This window comes from Phodopus roborovskii, unplaced genomic scaffold, assembly GCF_943737965.1.
Source record: "Phodopus roborovskii unplaced genomic scaffold, PHOROB, whole genome shotgun sequence".
Lineage (NCBI taxonomy): Eukaryota > Metazoa > Chordata > Mammalia > Rodentia > Cricetidae > Phodopus > Phodopus roborovskii.
The window spans coordinates 265,406-285,915 of record NW_026126571.1 but is presented as its reverse complement, the minus strand read 5'-3'; the positions used below and the strand labels follow the sequence as shown (position 1 = coordinate 285,915).

General features: G+C 51.9%; 1 protein-coding gene across 23 annotated transcripts in view; it reads right to left on the bottom strand.

The window, feature by feature from the left end:
- Positions 1 to 20,510, bottom strand: part of Dysf (dysferlin) — a 183,464-nt gene that overhangs the window by 50,823 nt on the left and 112,131 nt on the right. For 15 of the 23 annotated variants that reach the window (XM_051203126.1, XM_051203122.1, XM_051203130.1 and 12 more), the window contains 8 exons: positions 16,262 to 16,443; positions 13,531 to 13,671; positions 12,922 to 12,951; positions 11,628 to 11,657; positions 4,051 to 4,152; positions 3,796 to 3,957; positions 1,852 to 2,017; positions 1,455 to 1,531 (listed from right to left, as the gene is read on the bottom strand). In XM_051203126.1, the coding sequence (XP_051059083.1) occupies positions 1,455 to 1,531; positions 1,852 to 2,017; positions 3,796 to 3,957; positions 4,051 to 4,152; positions 11,628 to 11,657; positions 12,922 to 12,951; positions 13,531 to 13,671; positions 16,262 to 16,443 (890 nt within the window). Of the gene's footprint in view, positions 1 to 1,454; positions 1,532 to 1,851; positions 2,018 to 3,795; positions 3,958 to 4,050; positions 4,153 to 6,480; positions 6,523 to 11,627; positions 11,658 to 12,921; positions 12,952 to 13,530; positions 13,672 to 16,261; positions 16,444 to 20,510 lie in introns of all 23 variants that reach the window. The other 8 variants (XM_051203114.1, XM_051203124.1, XM_051203113.1 and 5 more) reach the window with 2 other exon arrangements.

The following is a 20,510-nucleotide window of genomic DNA, read 5'->3' as shown; positions in this document are numbered from 1 at the left end:
TCATTTATCCACCCACCCACCTATCTATATGGATTATCATTGAATGCCTCCTCTAAGCCAGTCCCTATGCTGGGTATTGGGGACATAAAAAGGAAGGTACCCTTGTTGCTGTCATGCAATTAGTTCAACGAAGATGCTGAGACCCAGAGACACATGCAGGACCTAGAGCTGATGCAGTGGCCAAGATCCTGCCAGAGAAGTGGTAAGCATTCCTAAGCTGAGTCTCAAATAATTAACTGATCAAGAGAATAAAGGCAAAGGTTGTCTCAGCAGACAGGCTGGTGGGGCAGAACCCTGGGTGAGTGTTAGAGGCTGAAATCTGTCACCTTCTCAGCATTGCTGAAACCATAGAGCAAGACTCCCTGCCTCTGCAGCAGCATGGCTCCAGGAGAAAAACTGGAGGTCCTGCCTTAGAGGTAGCAGGAAGATAGAAGATTGGGAAAGTGGCAGAAAATGGCACTCAGTATTTCCAGGGACCACTTCGGAGCTGAGCTCTGAGGATCTTGAGGCCATCTCAGCACTTAGGTTTGCTCTTATGTGCAAAGCTAAGATTTAATGAGTGGCTTGAAGAGCACAGAGCCTTGCTCAGTGTTACTTGTTTATCCATCCTTGTGTCCAACCATTGACCTCACCACCCCCATCTATTCACTGCAGCCTGGGGATAGGATGTTGTCAAACAGGCTGGGAGGTTCTGCCTCAGGTAGCCTGAAGCTCTAGGAACACTGAAAGCATCAAGTGTGTGGGGAACAGCATGCACAGCCACAGAGGACAGTGACAGCCTGAGCAATTTCAGGCCATTGTTCACAGTAGGTAGAGCTTTCTCCACTTCTCTTGGGGCAAGTACTGGATGGAACACAGAGCCCATCCAGGGTCTAAGTTAGGAATGGTGCTCCCTTTGGTAAAATTTCCATAGGATTTTAGCCATATGCCTTGACATGTCCTGTGGTCACCAGTAGGCCCTAGGTTGCAGAATTCCCGGAAAAGAATGACTGACTACTGGCAGGTTGCAATGGTCTTCCCCCAAATCTGCCCTTCCTGGTCCTGAAGGTGGGGGATAAGCAAGATATACTACAATCCTAAATACAGTCTGCTCTCTCTAAGCTACCTCCAAAGAGCTGCCAAGTATGAGATCACGAAACAATCTTCTATCAGAGAAGAGACACTCCCATCTCCTCTTCACTGAGGGGTCTCAGGTGGAAAGCCTTCATGTAGCCCCAAGGTAGATGGCCTATTTCCCCCCACAAGCTTCCAGGAAAAAAAAGTTTAGATCTTATCCTAAGGACTACACAACCCATCTTCAATCAGACTAAAAGTTCCCATCAGGCAGTATCCAGCCACCGGGGTATAGAGGGATAGATATAATGGCTATATGGTAGTGAAGGGTAGGGGCGGAGCTAGAAGAGATGAGGAGCTCAGGGTGTGGCAGGAGGGAGCTGAAACCTCACTCATCCTACCTGGACAGGGATGAGAGGTTCCTTGTCGTCAATGTCAATAAGCACATCCTCCCCAGGGCTGAGTAAGCTCACATCATCTGCAGGGAGAGCAAGTCCACTCCTATGAGGAACTCAGCCAAGGGACTGTCACCAGAATCCTCACTCTCACCATCCCTCACACCCTAGCAGAGGTGTTTCTCTCTGCCCCCAGACCCCCTTTCCTGACTCTATCCCCCTGAACCTTCCCACATTCTCCACCTCCTATTTTTCTTCCTCCACAGCTCTTCCTCCACCACCACCCCAGTTTTGCACCATGCTTCCCACCCACAAATAGGATCACTTGTTTCAGATGTGCCAACCTGAGGAAGGAAAGACCCAGCCTTTGGAGCAGCTCAGCAAGCTACTTCTCCCTCCTTACCTGGGCCACCCTGTGGGGATGGGCTTTCTGCTGAGTTTAGGTCGCACAGGAATTTCTCCAGGGAGCGAATGGTACACTGGCCCACTACTGGACGACGGCCAAACTGACGATTGTCGATGACCTTAACCACAATAGGGGGGCAGTAGAGGTCCTCTCTGGGCAACATCTGGGGAAAGGAGAAGAGGGACACCCTAAACATGGGCCTCAGCCCATTTCTGGGAAGTCTCAGGGGATGGAGTGAGGGAGGACACTCAAGGCAGGACCAAGGGGCACTCCCAGTCCCCAAGAGCCCCAAATCCAAAATTATAGCTAGCAGTGAGTGCTAGCCAGTGGCACAGAGGCCCCACACCTTTCTGTCTGCCCTTGGCTGCTATGTGTGGAGGCTGGCTTTCCCATAGTTTTACCTTCAGTCACACCCAGGTCAGCCTGAAGTCTGAGCAAGTCTATTTTCTCTGAGTCTGTACTGCTTGGGGGATGATGGGGGAGTCGGGCTGCAGCTCAACATTTCTTACAGACAGTCCCCCCAAGTGGATACTCAGGAGTTGGCTTACAGACCCAGATTCCCACCCCCCCCAAAAGCACTTTGAACACAACTTGAAATAATTTATATGCACTCCTTCAGTGGCGTCTTAGCTGAGCCAAGTGAAGGCTCCTGTTGACAGCCACTGGGCCTGGAATTTCTATTGTGCTTTCATCTCGCAAACTATTTTCCTTTTCTCAGACTTGACTTACACCGGCCACTGAACCCAGGCAGCCCAGGGAGCTGGAGAGGGCTTGGGGCTGAGGACTGGTCTAGAGGGCTGAGGGGTGGAGGTTGAGTCTAAGGACTGGAAGGCCAGGAATTGGGAGTCAAGTGCCAAAGGCAGAGGACTACTGAGGAAAGGAGGTCTGGGGTTAAGATCTATAGGGATGTGGGTACAGGCTGTGAGGTTAGAAGCTAGGAGACCAGTAAGGATAGTGGTTGGGAAACCATGCACTGGGATTGCATGGGTGGTCAGGTTTGAGGCTATGGGGACTGAGAGCTGGTAGGTCAAGGGCTGGGATGCTGAGAGATGAGGCTACAAATTCTGAGAGCTAGGGCTGAGGGATTGGAGGCTGGGAGCCAAGGGGCTGGTAGCTGTCAGGAAGGGTTGCAAGCTAGGGCTGTGAACTGGGAGGCAAGGCTAAGGACTGAGAGGCTGGGACACTGAGGACTTGAGGATGAACACTGAAGGATCGGAGGCTGAAGAAATGGAGGTAGAGGACTCAAGGCTCTGATCAGGGGCTGGGAGATCAGTGGCTGGGGTATCAAAGGCCGGAAAGCCAAGGGCCAGAGACTGGGTGTTGATGGTTGGGGACCCAAGGGCTACAAGACTGAAGACTTGGGGACCAGGGTCTGGAGAGCTGAAGGCTGAAAGCTGAAAACTAGGAGGCCAATGGCTAAAGCCTGAGAGGCTGGGGGTTGGAGGCCAGAGACTGAAAGTTTGGGCCTAAGGAATAGGGAGCTGGGGAGTGAGATGGGCCTGAGTGACAGATGAGGGCCGGACGGCCTGGGGTCAGGGGAGTGAGGAACCAGAACTGGGGAGCTGGGACCAGAAGGTGAAGGTTTCTTTGCAGGGCTCAAGCTAAGGTAGAAGCAGCAGGGAAACTTGGGAGGAATGGCTGAAGGTCAGTCCTGGACTGTCCCTGGGAGGAGGTCCTGGCAAAGAAAGCCTTCCCTAAAGGAAATAGAATGAGAATAACTCCTGAGGCTTCTGCTGAGCCAGGATCAGGTAGGAGGGAAAGATCCATATGTGACAGGGATGCTGTAGAGATGACAGGACACACACACACACACACACACACACACACACACACACACACACACACACACTCCTGGGCCCTTCTGTGAACTGGAGCTGAACCCCAGGGTTGCTGGGATCATGAGATCACTCTGTAAGGGAACAATGGGGAGGCAGAGCTCACCACTTCCATGAACAAGGTGCAAACATCAAAGTTAGGGTTCTTCCGAAGGTTTCTGATGACACAGGACTGCACTGTCTGGCCACCACACTCCACCACGAGGCTGGGGGAAGAGATGCTGGCCATCTGATAGCTCTTCATGTTCCTCAGGCCCCAGGCCAGGATCTGGGTACAGAGGTAGGGGAGAACAGCTGAGCCAGGCTGGAGTAGGAAGTAGGGAGGCCAGGTTGGCAGCCCCTGCCCCACAGTCAGACTTACCTCGATGGCTGTGCGCTGCAGGACTGGCTTGATGTTCTGGGGGACCATGTAGATGTTGGCCTCCCTCTGGGGTGGTGGGTAAGGCAAGTCTGAGTCCTCCGTCTGCAGGGAACAGCAAAGCAGAACACCACAGTGGAGGAAGGCCAAGGCAGTGGGATTAGAAAGGACAGGCAGGCAGAAAGCAAAGGCATGCATTGAGAGACACAAGAACAGAGGACAGAGCTTGAGGTGGGCAAATAGGCAAGAAAAATTAGGGTGCTGGGTCAGCCTCAGCTGGGCAGCCCTGTCCTGTGTAGGATCAAAATGCACACATCTTAACATAAGGCCAAGGCTGTCCTCCCACAACACAAGCTCCAGAGCACCAGTGAAACACCCGTGTCTCCCCCTCTACAGCACATATGTGTGTGCTCACACATGAATGCACTCATATGCTGACATGAGCATGCATACCCTCCTGCCCACCTACTTCAGTCTCTCAATCACTTCCCTCCATGCTTGCTCTCCTGCCCACCAGCTGAGACTCGCCCTGGTTTCTAACCAGACACCCTCCAAACCCCAACCCTATTATCACATCAGCAAGAACAGAGCATGCTCATAGGAAGCCAGAAAGAAGACAGCAAAGAAGAGAGACACAGGGATGTGTGGCCACTGTCCTGACAAGACATGGGCTATAAAGCCACTATCATCAGCTCTCCAGAGGAGGCGCCCTCACCAGCACAGAGCAGAGTGTGGCATGTGGTGATGCTGACCTGCTCAGGGGGTTCCCAAAAGAGTTGGGTAGGGCAAGGCGATAGAAAGAGGTGTGGTCTCAGGTTTGTGGGCTTCTAGCATGGCAGCTCTAGGTGCGAACACTAGCTCTACCATCCTCAAGGTTAGAAAGGTTACCTCATCTTTCTGTCACTCAGCCTCTTGGTACCAGCTCTAGTCAGCAGAAAAGTTAATCTACAGGCAGTCCCTAGCATGAGAGCTAAGAAGCTTGTGCCATATACTTTGAAGAGTCTGCAACAAGTAAACACTCCGTAGTACTATGGGCAATTAAAGTAAAATGCCCTTTTCTTAAGACTTTTGACTCCATGTCAGGAAATTAAATAAGTTTATTAGGTCAAGACGCTCCACTGCCACCTAGTGGGAAACCTTTATAATAAATACAAATACAGGTACACTAGCAATTGTACTTCCTTGGATATACCATCCTTGCAGGGCTCCCAGGCAACACATCCATACATGGCAATCTTGATGTTTCCAAGATTAACTATTATCAAACGGACTGTGCTTTAATAAGCATTGCAGTCACCTGACTTATCCCCCATCAGTCTTGCGTCGAAAGAATGGTATACCGACAGACAATTGCTAACATGGGTAGCAAGCGGCAGGAGCAGAGAAAACGAGCAGCTTCCTCCCACCTACATCAAATTTCACAGAAACACCAGCCACAGAAACAGGGCCCGCTGACGCTGGCACACCATCCTGACCCCCAGCAGTGAGGACCTCAGGTCCAGGTCCAGACAGCCCTGGACTCTAATGCCAGCTCTGTTACTTCCTAGCTGTGTGGCCCTGGGTAGATTACTCAGCACCAGTGACTCAGTGTCCTCATAAAGAAGGAATAACAAGACGCTGAACAAAGTCACTCTGAGAATTAAATGAGAAGATGAACAAGATGCGTATCTGGCACCCGAAGGCACTTAATAAATGGTGTGATTGTAATTACGGATGCCATTGTTGTCGGCACCATGGCTATTACCACTGGTGTTCAGATTGGTCTTCTAGGGGTCACTTGAGGAGACCTGGGCTGCCAGAAGCATCTCTCAGAACAATATTGGCTTTATCACTGCCCTTACATCACCAGGACACAGGTAGAAACTGGCTAGTTTACCCTTAGCCCACAGTGGGTGACATGATGTAGGAGGGGTAACAGACAGCTGCCTCAGTGTACACATACAGGGGAGCTGTACCCACCACAGAGCCTAGGGCAGGTGCCCCCAGAGAGCCTGTGCAAACACTGTAGAAGCTGGGCTGCTAAAAGAACCTGGGGCCACACTATGACATCTGCCCCCAGCTGCAGGTGGCTATGCAGCAGAGGTGGACTATTTTAAGGGCCAAGCTCTGTGGCATATTCCTAACATCTCATGGCTAATGCCCAGCACACTGTAGGACCAAAGTATTGGTGGTAGTAGCAACAGGAAGTGTTGGGCTCCAAGCTTTGACAAATGAGGAGGCCAAAGAACAATATTCCTCACCCAGCCAAAGAAATCGCCAAAGAAAACCTGTCAGCTAGCTGTAAGCTGCCTATGCTGCACCTTCTCCTTCTAGCGCTCCTAAGCACTGTGACGATGTCTGCTGTATGGCCTGAGAACCAGACTCTCCACAGTGGGGGCCCACTCTCTGCGTAGGATGGAGGCAAGGAAGCCCAAGCAGGTGAAGAGCTAGTACCGTCTGGAGGAGGCCCTGCAGGAAGAAGGCAGGAGTACACAGCTGTGGACCCAGGCAAATGGAAGCAGGAGGGAGAGAAGCAGAGACAGAGGTTAGTAGACATCCAGGGGCCACTTCCTCAGTGTGAGGCAACCCTGCCTCTGTCCACCACAGTGTCCCCAGGCCTCCCACAGCATTCCTGCCCTATGCCATTTGGCTGCAGTCCCTCCGGCTCCCTCTCTTGATGGGCTTCTCTGCCTAGCCCACAAGACACCATCCTGGTCCTTTGACCTTGAACAATGCAGCGCCGTGTGTGCCACACAACTCAGCACAGAGCTGTGACTGTACCCAGTCCTTAGTGCTAGGTTGTTCTTAACCCCACCTCACCCCATCCTTCCAGTCCTTCGTCCTCGCTTGCCTGTCTGTCTTTCCACACTTTCTCTGAGTCTGCCCCGCCTCCATCCTCCTCTGCTCCTGCTCTGGCACCTCTTCTCTGGAAACTTCTCTCCCACATCAACATTCAGCCCAAGGCCACCTGTGGAGTCTGGCTTCTTCCACCCCTTGTCAGTACCTGCCAGCTGAACCCAGTGTCTCTTCTACCTGGTTGCTCGGTTCCCTCCTCCTCTCAAGGATGCGCCGCCCAGGCCACCCTCGGCTCTGCAAAGCCAATCTTCTTCACCTCATAGGCTTTCTGTTTCTTGTGTTCCTCCTGAGCCCTACGCCCCATTCCTGCCATCGTTCCACTCCTTTCATCCAAGCCTCCTGACTGTCTCTCACACTTATTTGTCAATGACTGCATTTTTTATTCACCTCCCTCCCCCCAAACCTGCTCCCTTCAAGTGCTGACTCATACATTGGCCCCAGCGTCCACTATTACAACCAGTGCCACCCTTGGTCCCTTCCTCCTCCTCACTATGTCTGATTGATCATCAGACACTGGTGGTCCTTTCCCTAAATCTCTCTCCTGTCTCTTGCTACCCCTCCCCCTCCCCACCTCCCATCCACATGTTTTCTTTCTCTTGTCCAGATGACCCGCTCAGTGTCCTCCTTGCTTCTGATTTTGCACACGTCCTCAACAACACCTACTCCACGCTGTGGGCATGCAGTCAGGGTGTGTCAATCAAGTGACCCAGCACCCGAGACCCTTACAAAGCCTGAAGAGGACCCCAAACTCCTCCTCTTCCAACTACTGCTGACTTGTCTCACCACATGACTTCTCCTTCAGGATCCCAAATCTGGAATACACTCAATGCCCGCCCTTCTTCAAATGGAGGCACTATGTTCTCTTTAACCTTGGGACTCAGCACTCACCATCCATCTGTCTGGAATGCAGTCTGTCCCTCTTCATCTGGCCACTTCCTGCTTTGACTCTGTATGTCATTTAACTCTTCATTGGTGCCCTAGGTACATTCTGTTCCAATGTCTCCGTGGCCCCCATAGCCTCTGTCCATCCCTGACCTTAGTCACACTAAAAGACACATCAATCACCCTACACCACTTCTCTGTTTGCCTCTGTCCCTAGGTAACCGGCAATTCCGAATTAATAAGCAACGAGTGTGAAAAGGTAACTGGAGCAAGGGAAGGAATAAGGGGGGATAGGAGGGGGTAAAGAAGGGGCGCTCCTTGCCATCTGCTCGCCATCACCCTCGGGTCCTCCCTGAGTCCTTGCTAGCTGTGTCTGCTCACTGCTGAACCAGCCTCCTTCACTGCCTTCCAGAACTTGGCAGTCTTTAGAGCCTAAGCCAAGCTCTCCCTCAATTCCCCCAAACACTCCAGAAACTTCTTATAGCCCTGCCCTCTGACATCTATTCAACCCAAATAACTCCTGTAAAACACACACACACACACACACACACACACACACACACAAACACACATACACACAAACACACACACACTTCACACAGTTCCAGTGAACCTAATTGTCCTTTGTTCATCTCAGGAGGTAAAAGTGAACCTGAGCCATATTGCCAGCTCCTAAGCATCAATTTCCTTCTGGTCCAGCCCACCTAGGTAGCCCAAAGCTGTCCCTCTAGGGCAATATGGGTGCTGTCCTTATCAAAACTGGACAGCATATCTGCACTGCTAGGAAAGGGAAGGGGGCAAATGTCAAAGGCAGTCAAGGTGTCTGATAGGCTGGCTCACAAGTGACAGGGACTGACCACTCCAGGCCCCGGGGACAAGACAATTAGCCTGATCAGGGATAGCCACATTAACTGAACTCCTGTGGCTGCTCTGAATCTAGAGCAAAGCTGGGACCACCTACTAGTGGGGTTCACAGGTGAGCAGGGTGTTGATCAAGCCAATTCAGACCCAGATCTCCAGGAACAATTGAGGGGTTTCTAGTAGAAGACATCCTTAGATTCTTCTCAGCCCAGATGTCCCCATGGCCAGTTCAGCACAGAGAGCTGAAGCCCCAGATATGCGCCTAGTCCTGGGTGACAGTACACTTGTCAGATGTGCAGGTGTTGACATCCCTCTGCAGCCAACTGGACTGACTGCCCTGTCCCCAGTAGCCCCCAAACCCCCACCTTACCCAAGGGGGACACATGCTGGTTTCTTGGGGAGCAACAAGCAGGGGGCAGGCAGGCAGCAGGAGGCTCCATTGTCTGTTGGCCCCACCCAGCTCATTAGGAACAACATGCTGGTCTAATTACACTTCCCAGGGAAATAGTGTTTCAAATTAAGGCCTTGGGGGAGGAGGAAAGGGATGGGGGGCACTGGGCTTATTTTCCTGATTGCAAAACACCAAATGTTTCCTTCTAGTGGATGCTGGGGTGCAGGAGCAAACCTGGGGTAATCTGTACATCATGCCACCTCCTAGATTTGGGAAGGTGTCTAGGATGACTAGTTGGACCACCATGCTGACATTACAAGCAGCCAAGAAGCATATGCTGCCCTCTATCAGGGCATCCTTTACCTCAGAGCAGAAGAGAAGAGAAATCCCCCAGGCTCTGGGGAAGGTCTTCTCTACACATGTTCCCTGTTCTAAGATTCCCCACTAGTGAGAAAACCCCAGCACCTCGCCTGCCATGTGTGTGCGCATGCGTGTCCTCACCAACATGCTCATGCGCACTGCACGTGCATTCTCGCCAGTTCTCAGGAAATCTAAAATTACAGTTTCTTTGAACTCATTCCCCTTGGCAGCCTGAACTGCCTTTGTTCTCAAGACTAAAAAAAAAAAAAAAAAAAAAAAAAAAAAAACGGGAGGAGCTCAGAAGAGGTGGGAAGGAAGATGGACCAAGGAGGGCACAGAGGGTGATGAGACAAAGCTCAAAAAAGAGAGAGGACGAAGGCCAAAGGCACCACAGCCATCTCTCCACTCTCTGCATGCTGTAAAGCAAGGCAACCTGGCTTCCCCCACCTAGAGCCCCACAGAGCAGTTTTCCCATGGCAGAGAGCCTTCGCGAGAGGCTGTTGTTGCTACTGCAATATCCCTACACAGAAGCACCCAGCACAGGGTCTCCAGCCCAAGGCACTGCCTCCAAAACCTTACTGCCACTTCCTTGCTGCAAAGTCTAGCTCAGCATCTCCACTTCCAGGGACCCATCCTCTGTCCTGCTCCAGGAGTCGTTCTCATGGGCAGTCAGCCCCATGCCCCACTTACAGGCCCTTCAGCACCATGGGAGCATGTATGGCTCTCCATCTAGCTATGCTAGCAGTTGGGTACTCCTGGACTTAACCACTCTCAAGACACTGTCTTCCTGTTCCTTCTGGCCCAGCTCCAGCAGGCACCGCAACCACAACTGTCCCGTTCCCATTCTCTTCCCCCATTCTCTCTTCTAACACCTGGCTTTACAGCTTATGTGCTCTGCACGAGAGCACCTCCTACAACACCCATGCTCCTGCTCTGCTCCCAGGGGACTGGGCACAGAGAATGGACTGGGAACACAGGAGAAGTTAACGGGGGACACAAGCAGGTGCTGGGCCACTACACACAAAAAAGAAAACCCTCTGCTGGGTCAGCAGGCTTTCTGCAGGAGCAGAACTGCAAGGACAATGATCTGCCTTCTCTCGGCTCCGGAGAGCCTTAAAACTGAGTAAGCCCCAAGTTCTTGGCAGGAGACTCAGCCTTCAGTCAGGGAAAGTGTGCTGAACTCAGGGCCAAGGGTTACACTGGCAGCCTCTGGGATGAGGGGAATCACAAGGTCATCTTATAGGACAGGTCATCTCCCTGGTCCTCAAACCTTTGAACCTGCGGGGCTGGCTCTGTCTGTATCCAGAAAACTCCCAAGGATCACTGTTCTCTGGCCCAGCTGACCACAGGAAGCCTCAGCAGGAGACCTGGCCAGCCCTGATGTTCAACCTTCAGGGTCTGGCCCCAAACTGCAGCTTTGATTGCTTGATGGCAGCCAGGCCACAGCGGCATCCTCACACTGAGTCCGAGTCGTCACTATTCCATATGACATATCGGTCATGAAGGATTCTGAGCCTGTCATAACTCATCCCTAGGCTGGGTCCTCTTCATCACAGGCTGTGGGTTTTGGCTAGGGTTCTATGCTGCCTTCCAAATCGGCAGTCTCTCCGCATGGCCGCCAGAAGCAGGAGGCCGCCTGTCAGGCGCGAAGAGGGCCAGCAGCTGGCAGGCCCCTACCTCTGCCTGGGAGTGAAAGGAAGTGAGGGAAGGGAGGCAGGCTACAATCCCACATCCTGATTGATCCTGCACTTCAAGTCCAAATTGCACCGAAAATGTCAAGTGGTATCCGCTCTCAACCCAGCCCAGGGAGTCCCTGACTCCCTGACAGAGGACATGGATGGCCTTTTCCTGCTTGGCCTCTGCCCAGGTCTCTCCGTCCCATCCGTCTTCACCCTGCACCTAGGCCCCTTGGACCAAAGATCTGTGCCTCCCACCTTCTTCAGTGCCTGCACCACCAGAAAGATTCCCTAGGCTACTCTGGCACCTGCCCAAACATTTTATTCTTGAAAATATGCCACCTGGTACTCAACCAGACAAAACAGTATTGCCATTCAAGTGATCTGTATATGTCTAAACTACTAAGGGCATCAAGCCTCTGGAGCTAGAATGACCTCCCAGGACGTGCCCCAGGCAGCTGTGATTCCACTCTGAGCCTAAAGACTAAAATCCAGACCAGTCACCCTGTGGCAGGAGATTGGGAGGCTCCCTCCCTCCAGGTCTGCCACCTCCCCCATCCTTGGGTTCAGCTTACCTCATCCAGTATCCTTGATGTGTCATGCATCTGGGATGGGTCACATCCAGGAGATAGAAGAAGAACCAGGAGAGCAAAGGGTCTCCATTAGTAACCAGAAGCACTGGCCGGGATAGAGATGGCACCCACAGAAAGCCCTCCCACCAAGGGTGAGCATGCTTGCTCCTTCAATACACCCTTCAGGTACTCCCATATGAAGAAGGGACAATGGATTGTGAGAAAGTCTGATCCTCTCCAGAAGTGGCAGGAGAGAGAACATCAGACCAGTGGTAGGAGGGACTTGGGACCCTGTGGAGCAGCCCCAGGAAGAAGTTGGGCCTCAAGCAAAGCTATAGAACTGTGTTGTACACTTGAGGAGCCTAGAGAAAGCTACATAGAACCCCAAGGACTATCAGAGCTGAGGGCCCCAGTTCTACCAGGACAAGGGGGAAGACTGGCAGGAGGAGGGTGGGGAGGAGCAAAGGGTATGGGAAGGGCTTGTATGGTTACAACCATCAGACCCAGTATATCCCTCCTCACAGCCCAATCAGCTCTCCCTGAGCCTGAGCTAAAACAGAACAAGGAAGAAAACAAGCCTGGAGCTCAACGCGGGTTTTCTTCTGGGACCTCCAGGAAAAGGAGGGAGAGGGACAGGAAGAGGACCAAGGGAACATTGCCAGTAGAGGAGAAGAAGGGGTCACGTGGGAGGAATGAGCCATGCCAATTGGGCTAGCTGACATTCTGAAATCCCCTGGGCATCCAAAGGTTCATGGGGGTGGGTGAAGTCCAGAATACTGGGCCTCCACCCTCACAGCCTGCCTGGAGGGAAGTGGACCCAGAAATTGACATTTCTAACAATACTGGGCTGCTTCAAACACACTTTCTGATCCTCAGACTGGACTGCAAGTTCAAGAGCTTAGGCAGTATTAGAAGACCCTAGGAAGCCTGGATCGCACCCCCCACACACACCAGAGGTGGTGGTCAAACCACATTCCCATAAATGTTAAATTCATGATAATGAATCTACTGCCAAGCCCAACCCAAAGCCCCCAGATGGATGGCTTTGGGGCCTTTGCAGTTTGGAACCACTTGCCATATCAGGCAGGTGGTGCCTATGTTGGTTATGGAGCCACTGAATAAAATGAGAACTTCAGCCCTTGGTCACTGGCCCTAGGACCACACTGAGCTATCTTGTGCCTGAAGGAGCTTGCTTGGCCCTCAGGTAGGCTAAGAGGGGGCTTGCTAGCTGCCTTCCTAAGCCTAGAGGGGTCTGCAAAGTAGAGGGACTGGAGAGAAACACATAAACAAGACTTACCTCAAAGCCAGGAATATGATGGATTGCTGGCTAGAGTAGAGAAAAGAGGGTGTTGTTCACCTACTCATCACCCATCCCAGACCCCTCATTTCTACCCTGGGCCAACTCCCTTAGACTGTGTCAAGTAGCAACAGGCCATTGGTCAGACTGTCCCAAGCTGAAGGGACATAGGCTGTGTCCTCCAGACATCTTACCCAGAGCTGCCAAAGGTGCAGTTAGCAAACAAGGTTCACGTGGAACCCATGGCAAGTCCGAGGACAGCACTCAGAACACCTGGTTGTAAGGTCCAGAGCTAGGCCATGGCACAGCCTACTATTCACACACTTGAGGCCCCTTGCCCCAACTACACAGGCTCCTGGAAACCATGACAGGAAATGACCTGGGAAGACAAGCTGCTAATGACCAGAGGACTCAGTCATCCAGAAGCCAATATTCTGCCCGCGAGTGTCTGGAGTTGGAGATCAGGAAGGATGGGCTATGTGGGTGTCAATAGGAGGCCTGACTTCAGGAGCCATTCTAGTCCCAACTGCATTCAGCACATGGACAGCCCCACCACCATTGGCCAGGCCCCAGCTGGGCCTCCCAGGCCTGGACAGTGGCCAGCCTTACCTTCTCTCTCTGGATCAGCTCAAATGCTGCCAGCAGCTCACCCGCAGGCTGGCTGCCTCTGGTCAGAGGGAACCAGGCCAGTCGGGGCATTCGTTCCAGGCTGGGCTGACAGATACAGCGACCCATGAACTCGTCAGCACCCTAGACCAGTGTAGAAAAAGAAGAGTCAATGTCATCATCCCCCACCCCACTCCACCCCAAGAAACTAGGCCTGCATCCTACTTCGGGGGCTGAAGAGGGCCCCAGAAGTCAGGGTAGCCCCTAGTGTGAAATGACAGGCACTGCCCTCTTGGAGGAACTGTGAGGACAAGATACAAGCAGCCTCACTGCACTGGGATGGAATTCCCACAAAAGTTGTGAAAGTCCTTCTGTATATCCAACTAGTACTCCCCATGCTTTTGTTTAATCATCCCTGAGTCCATCAGACTGGGAGAAACAGTTGTTTGACAAGTCAGGGACCCTCATATCACTTAACTGTTTCACCCCTAACTTCTCCATTTTTTCAGATAAAAAACTAATGTGATCTTGCTTACCCAAGTGAGTCTTACTAAAATGATGTCTTCGCCTCCTAAGTCTCGAACCTGGCTTCCTCCTTCACTCCTGCTGTCCACATGACAGGTCAACCTCCAGTTCTTCTCAGCCTACATTCATGCCCTCCTCTCCTCACCTTAGTCACAGCCGACAGCCATCCATAGCTCACAAGGTTTTTGGCAAAGCCAGGTCTCACCCAGATAGGTCTCAGCATTTCTATGAGCCATCCTGGAATGGCTACCAGCTCCAGCACACACACACACACACACACACACACACACACACACACACACACACACACACACACATGCACGCACGCACGCACGCACACACACGCGCGCACACACACACACACACACATCACTTGTGAGCAACGATCCAGAATCATCACTCAGAGTAGACAGCAGCCACAGCACTGGGAAGAGACTAGAGCTTCTCGGGACCATATGTGGCCCCCTCAGCTTCTGAGTTCTGCAGAAGGATGGGGGTGGCAAATTCCCAATGGGCACAACTCCAGCTCAGCCTTGGAGCCACCACTACCCCAGGACAGGCCATCATTCTCCCTTGCCTCCCTTGCCTGGCAAACATGAGAAGGGCAGCTTAAAGCAACATTTCCAGGAGATTCTTCTGAAAGAGAGTTTCTGGCTGGCTAGCAAGGACAGGTCAAAGATGACCTGGCCTGAGCAGGAAGTGGCGGTGAGATGGAGGGGAAAGGCACATCTCAGAAGACATTTCTAGAAAGAGTTACCATGGCTGAGTGTGGGTGAGCAGGCCTGCAAAGTCCTCTGGCTCAGCCTGGGAACCTACCAGCTTGCTTGGCACTAGTCCAGTACCTCCCGTCCCCTGCCTCCCTTCTCCTCCTGCCCCACAAGCACCAGGACCTGCACTCCTCCTTCCTTTCATGGTCCCAATGACACTCCATCCAGTTGCTCCCTGTCCTTGAGCTCAGCTTCCTCTAGAACTCCCAGCTCAGACCCACTGTCAGCCTCTGTCATCATCTGGTGGGCACCTTGCAGAGCATCACCTTCCCTACCCCTGGCTGCTGACATGTAGTCATGGCAACTCTTACTGGAAACAGCTTCCGACCCTTCCTCGTTGCCACTGTACCCCGCCCAGACCTGGCCTCTCTAACCAGTTGATTTATCTGGTACCGCGTGGTCTCACTTACTTCTGATCTCTACCCTTCAGCTCCACTGCCATCTTTCTTGTCCTCCAGTAGCCCCCATATTTTCTAGGGTGTCCTTCTACGCCGCCCTCTCACATCTGTTTCAGGATTTTTGTATTCACCCCAACTTCCCCTGATTTTTTTGCACAGTACTGTCTCATACTGGAGCATAAGCCATCTTCAGGTTCAGGAGACTTTTGTTTTTGTTTTGTTTTATTTTTAGGCAAGGTCTCAAGTAGCCCAGACTGGCCTCAAACTTGACATGTAGCCAAAAAGGACCTTGAACTCCTGATCCTCTTGCCTCTACCTCCCAAATGCTGGGATTACAGGCATGCACCACCATGCCTAGATGCCCAGTTCATACAGTGCTAGGGATCAAACCCAGGGCTTTGTGCACGCCAAGCAAGCACTCCACCAGTTAAGCCACATACACAACACACTCTGTTGCAGTTTCTTAAACAGAATTTAAAGCTCAGTTTCTCCATTGGTACAAGTGCATTTCAAGTGTGGCCCACATGAAGTTGGTGGCTCCCTTCCCAGTGAGCACAACCAGAAAGCACAGCATCACCACAGGATATTCTGTTGGACAGTACCATGGAAAGGACCTGCCTGGACCACAGGGCCACATGGTCTCACCTAGAGGGTTCTCACACGCTGGGTGTCTCAGTTCCCACTAGGCAGCAAACCTCAAGCAAGAGGCCACTCAGCCTGGTACAGAATTGATTAATAATTGTGGTGAGAAGGGACAAGGTAGACATGGAGAAAAACCAGACCCTTAATCCACAACTCTGTGCCCTTTCTGGATCTGCTCCCCTCCCTCAGTTTGATTTGTTATGCCTGCCAAGGGTCATGGTACAGGTGCCAGAGGTCCATCTTTTACTCCTCTAAAGCCATTTCAGTGAGCAGTGAGGAGGGAGGCCACCAGGCCAAGCCTTGGGGAGAAGTAGCTAAGTGGGGCCCCGACACTCAAAGCATGGCTTTCCCTATGGTCCTGGAAATGGGCAACAAAGAAAGGGAGCAGATAGACATACTCACATAGGTGTCGTGGTCATACAGCTCCACCACAATGCTGGGTGGCTGCTCGGCGACACTGGCTGGCTCACCAAAGATCTCAATCTCATAGAAGATGAGGGTTTGATCCCAGGTGGGGTTCAGGGTGTTCTTTTCCACCACCGTCTTCTGGCTCTGATGCAGGAAGGAGACAATGGCATAGGGATCTGTGTGGGGTGGGTGAGAAAGGAGACAAGACTCGACTCAGCTGACAGTTCGGGAGTCACAGGGCCGCAAAGCCAGAGCATGGTTATGGCTGCCACTCTGGAATAATAACATTCAGGCCAGGTGCCATCTCTGAGGCCAGCCATAACCACATGGAGATGGAGCCTGACCTTGGCCTGGAACTTTAAACCTTCCCTTTCCTACTCCTATCTAGCCACTGGGCAAAGTGTACCAAAAAAAGTAGGTACCTATGTGGCCCATTCATTTATTCAACAAGTATCTCCTGAGTGTCTTCTTCACACCATACTAGGGACAGGGAACTAGGAGCTGGGGACACAATTGGAGCAAAATGTAAAATATCTGCAACTAATGACAATTTGAATGAGAGCCTAAAGAATTGACACAAAAAGCAGGAAGTGTGTTTATGGGAGATCTGAATTCTTTGAGGAGCGGGAAGTAAGGCACGGGTGTTAGGTTCTGGGAGCCCTGAGATAGCATCAGTAGGAAATGACTAGTACCCTTCTTCAGCTCACTCCAGTTGCCACATAGAGATACACAAGTGATAGCATGAACCAGTTATGAGGCTACTGCACTGGTACAGGCAGAGATGGCTCAGCCTTAGGTGGATGCAGAGACAACAGCTGCCAGGCACTGCATGGTGTGAGCTCTTCACTGGTTCAACATTCTTGTGAAGACTGCCAGCCCCAATGGCCTAGGACCCAACCAGTCATTTTCTCTGCCTCATCCAAAGGCAAGTTGGTATGATTGGAGCAGATTCCAGAACAGTGGTCCACAAACGTGAAGGTACCATGGAATCACCTAGAATATTTTCAAAGATCTCTTGCACATGTGATGCAGCAGAGTTGGGTAGGGTCCTTGCCTTGACTTTCTAGCAGGTTCCAGACAGTGTTGTGGGAAACATTTGGACACAAGTATAAGGTCTAGAGAATGTGTGCACATAATTTGGGAGCAGAGTGCTTGAGGGAGGGTGTTCTCAATCTTCTCCTAAGAGCCTATCAGTTTAAGGCTATGGTCCCATTCATTCCAAATGACAGGTGCTTATGGCATATGGACAGGAGAATTGGGACACAGGACACTGGCATCTTGAGCTGGATGGCTGAGAAGACCAAACACAGGGCCTTAAAACAGCTAGTACCTTCAGGCCAGCTCTATCCCAAATACCAAGTCCCCTGGATATCTAAGAAGACCAAGTATAGGGCCTTAACACAGCTGATGCCTTCGGACCCAGCTCTACCCCAAATGCCAAGTCCCCAGGCCAGCCCTGGAACAGCCATTAACTTCCCATGTGACTCAAAGGAGCTCCAGTGGCCTCAGACAATGTAGAACCATCCAAACAATAGCAGGCCGAGATGGGGAGCCAGGGAATCAGGCTAGGTTTCTGGACATAAAGAGACAAGCCAAGAGCCCTGCACAGGAGGTGACAAAAAGAGGGGCTGGCACAGCATGGCTGTAGAAGAGGTGGGAAGGTGAAGTAAGAGTAGGACTTCCACTTAAGGAAACAGCAAGGTTCATCATCGTGACAGTCACTCAAGAGCTAGCTGTAAGGGTGACGGCATCTACCACATAGTCAGAAGCCCCAGGCACCTGTGGTAGAACCACACTAGGTTAGCTGGTGGGCACTGAACCTGAGCCAAGCCTATTAGTTCAGGAACTGAGGGGCAGTAGGGAGTCATGGAGGGCATCCCCTGTGACGCTGGCTTTGAACCTGACTCTGTGGTTGGAAGAGGGCAATGGGATGCCCTTAACAGAGAGAGATGCCCCGGGGGAGTGCCTCCCTGGCATGGGACTCCCTCATCCACACATAGGCCCTGGTAGGCTGGCCCAGAGCCCTCTTCCTTCTGCCCCTGGCAAGGCCTGGCGGCGTCTGTGCGTTTAATGAAACCGTCTGGCTGTGATACCATCAGCTCCAAGCTCGGCAGAGAACCTCTCCCAGTTCCAGTAAGGGAAGGAGGGCGCGTTCCGATAAATAAAACCATATTAGAGAGCCAGCGAAAAAGCCTCTTTTGTTCCCACCCCCTGTGCTTCCCAATGCTTTATTTTTATAAGCGTGCGGGCCCCAGACCGACCGCGTTTACACAAAGGTCACAATTGCACATTGTAGCGGCTGTGCACGTTGTATTGGTGTTGGCAGCACCCCCCACGCAGGCCTCTGAGCTGGCTGGCTCTTTCCAGCAGCTCCAGCAGCTCAGGCAATGAGCTCAGCGCTGGGGGACACAGAGGGGGCAGCTTACAAACAAAACTCACCCAGACCCACACGCATGTACCCCACCCACCCATGGGAGGGAAGGGGACAACAAAAGCATTGTAAAGAACAAGCCTGGAGGCCTTGGGCCTCAGACACTGGGCTACTGTGTGGCCAGGGCCCAGCCTCCACTCCCTCACCCCTAACCCCCCCACCCATCTCCCCACCCCCATCCCTGCAAAAGACATAAGCAGCAAGCAGCAAGGTGGCCAGATGGACTCACAGACACATCCTCTGTCAGGGAAGCAAAGAGCAGGGGTCAGGGAGGTCAGGGGGGAAGAGCTGGATCCCCATATCCATAGTCCAGCAGGCCTGAGGGCTGCAGGACCCAAACAGCTAAATCAACCCCCAAAGGGGTATGTTTGGACAGAGCTCTCTGAGGACCAAGCTGCCTTTGAGAGTCTCCAGACACAGGCCACTTAAAGATGCCACCAGATTCCCTCACAAGAGATCCAGAGTCCTGGCACCAAGCTCCAGACAGGACATTTTTGCACAGATCCAGAGCTTTACACCAGGGTGTTGGGCCAGCTCTGTTGTTCATACCTTCCTGGTGCCCCAGATGATACTTGCCATCAACCAGCCAGACTAGAAGCTATGACTGATGTAGTACCCTGTCCCCACACAACCCAACCACCAGACAGGGAGCTGGACCCAGGAGGCTGATGCGGGCCTGACTCCTAGTCCAGTACTCTATGCCATCCCCATAGGAAAGGAAAGTGGAATGTACCCCAGAAATCAAAACAATGCAAGCTCAAACTATGCCACAGCAATATTATTACTACACCAGCCTCAGCAACATGAACTCCTATCACAAAATAAAATAAATTAAAAAAAATAAATAAATGAAGTCAAAATTTAGAAAAAAAAAAGTTCAAAATTATCAAAGCCAGTGTTGGCAAGCAGTGGGAAAAGTAAGTGTTCTTTCCTATCGGAAGCTACTTAGTGACCGTTCAGAAAGCAGCTGGGCAGGATGCCCTGCAAACATAAAACTGTTTGTAATGCTTTCCTCACATTCCTGGGCATCATCCAAATTAGCCAAAGCTCTAGGTACAAGGATGTCACTACAGGGGCTCTGGTTACACATCACTCACTCAGTACTCATGTACTGACTGGCTACTGTGCTTGATGCTAGGGATGCAGAGATGAAGGAGACTCCAGCCAAGCTCTTCAGTGTGACTCCAGGTGAGGATGGTCACTACCCAAGTTAAAAGACAAAGTGACACAAGTAAGTAGGGAACAGTCAAGTCTTAGGGCCTGTCTCACCTGGCTGTATCCAATAAACTACCCAAAGGAGGTCCTCCTGCCCTGATGCAAGAAGAAAAAAAAAACAACAAAACAAAACAACAACAACAAAAAAACACTTAAAAAAATTAAGGTGTCCCCAGATGCCAATCATGCACAAGTTAAGCAAGTGGCCTGGGTGACAGGAAGAAGGCAGCCCCAGAGCCAGGACGCTGAAGTAGGAGGGATGATGGGCAGGTATCAAGGGGCCCTGGACTGGTGCTGGCAAATCTGGCTTGAGTCCCAACTCACGCTCCCGGTTCTTGGGAAGGCACTGAAGCAGGTTAGACAGCTCCTGCAAGCCATTGTGCATCATAAAGCTGGGATCCCTTTCCCAGTCTCTTTCCCAGGAACCCTTTCTAAGTGAAGCCTTTCACAAGCCTCCAATACAGTCTGGAAAACCCCTTCCCATGCCTGATGAGTGGCTGTCTGGTCCCCGTACCCCCACACGCCAGAGCCAACCTGAATAGAAAGCCTGGATTAGAAGAGGGAGGGTCAAGAGGCAGCCAGACATCAGAAGCCGGA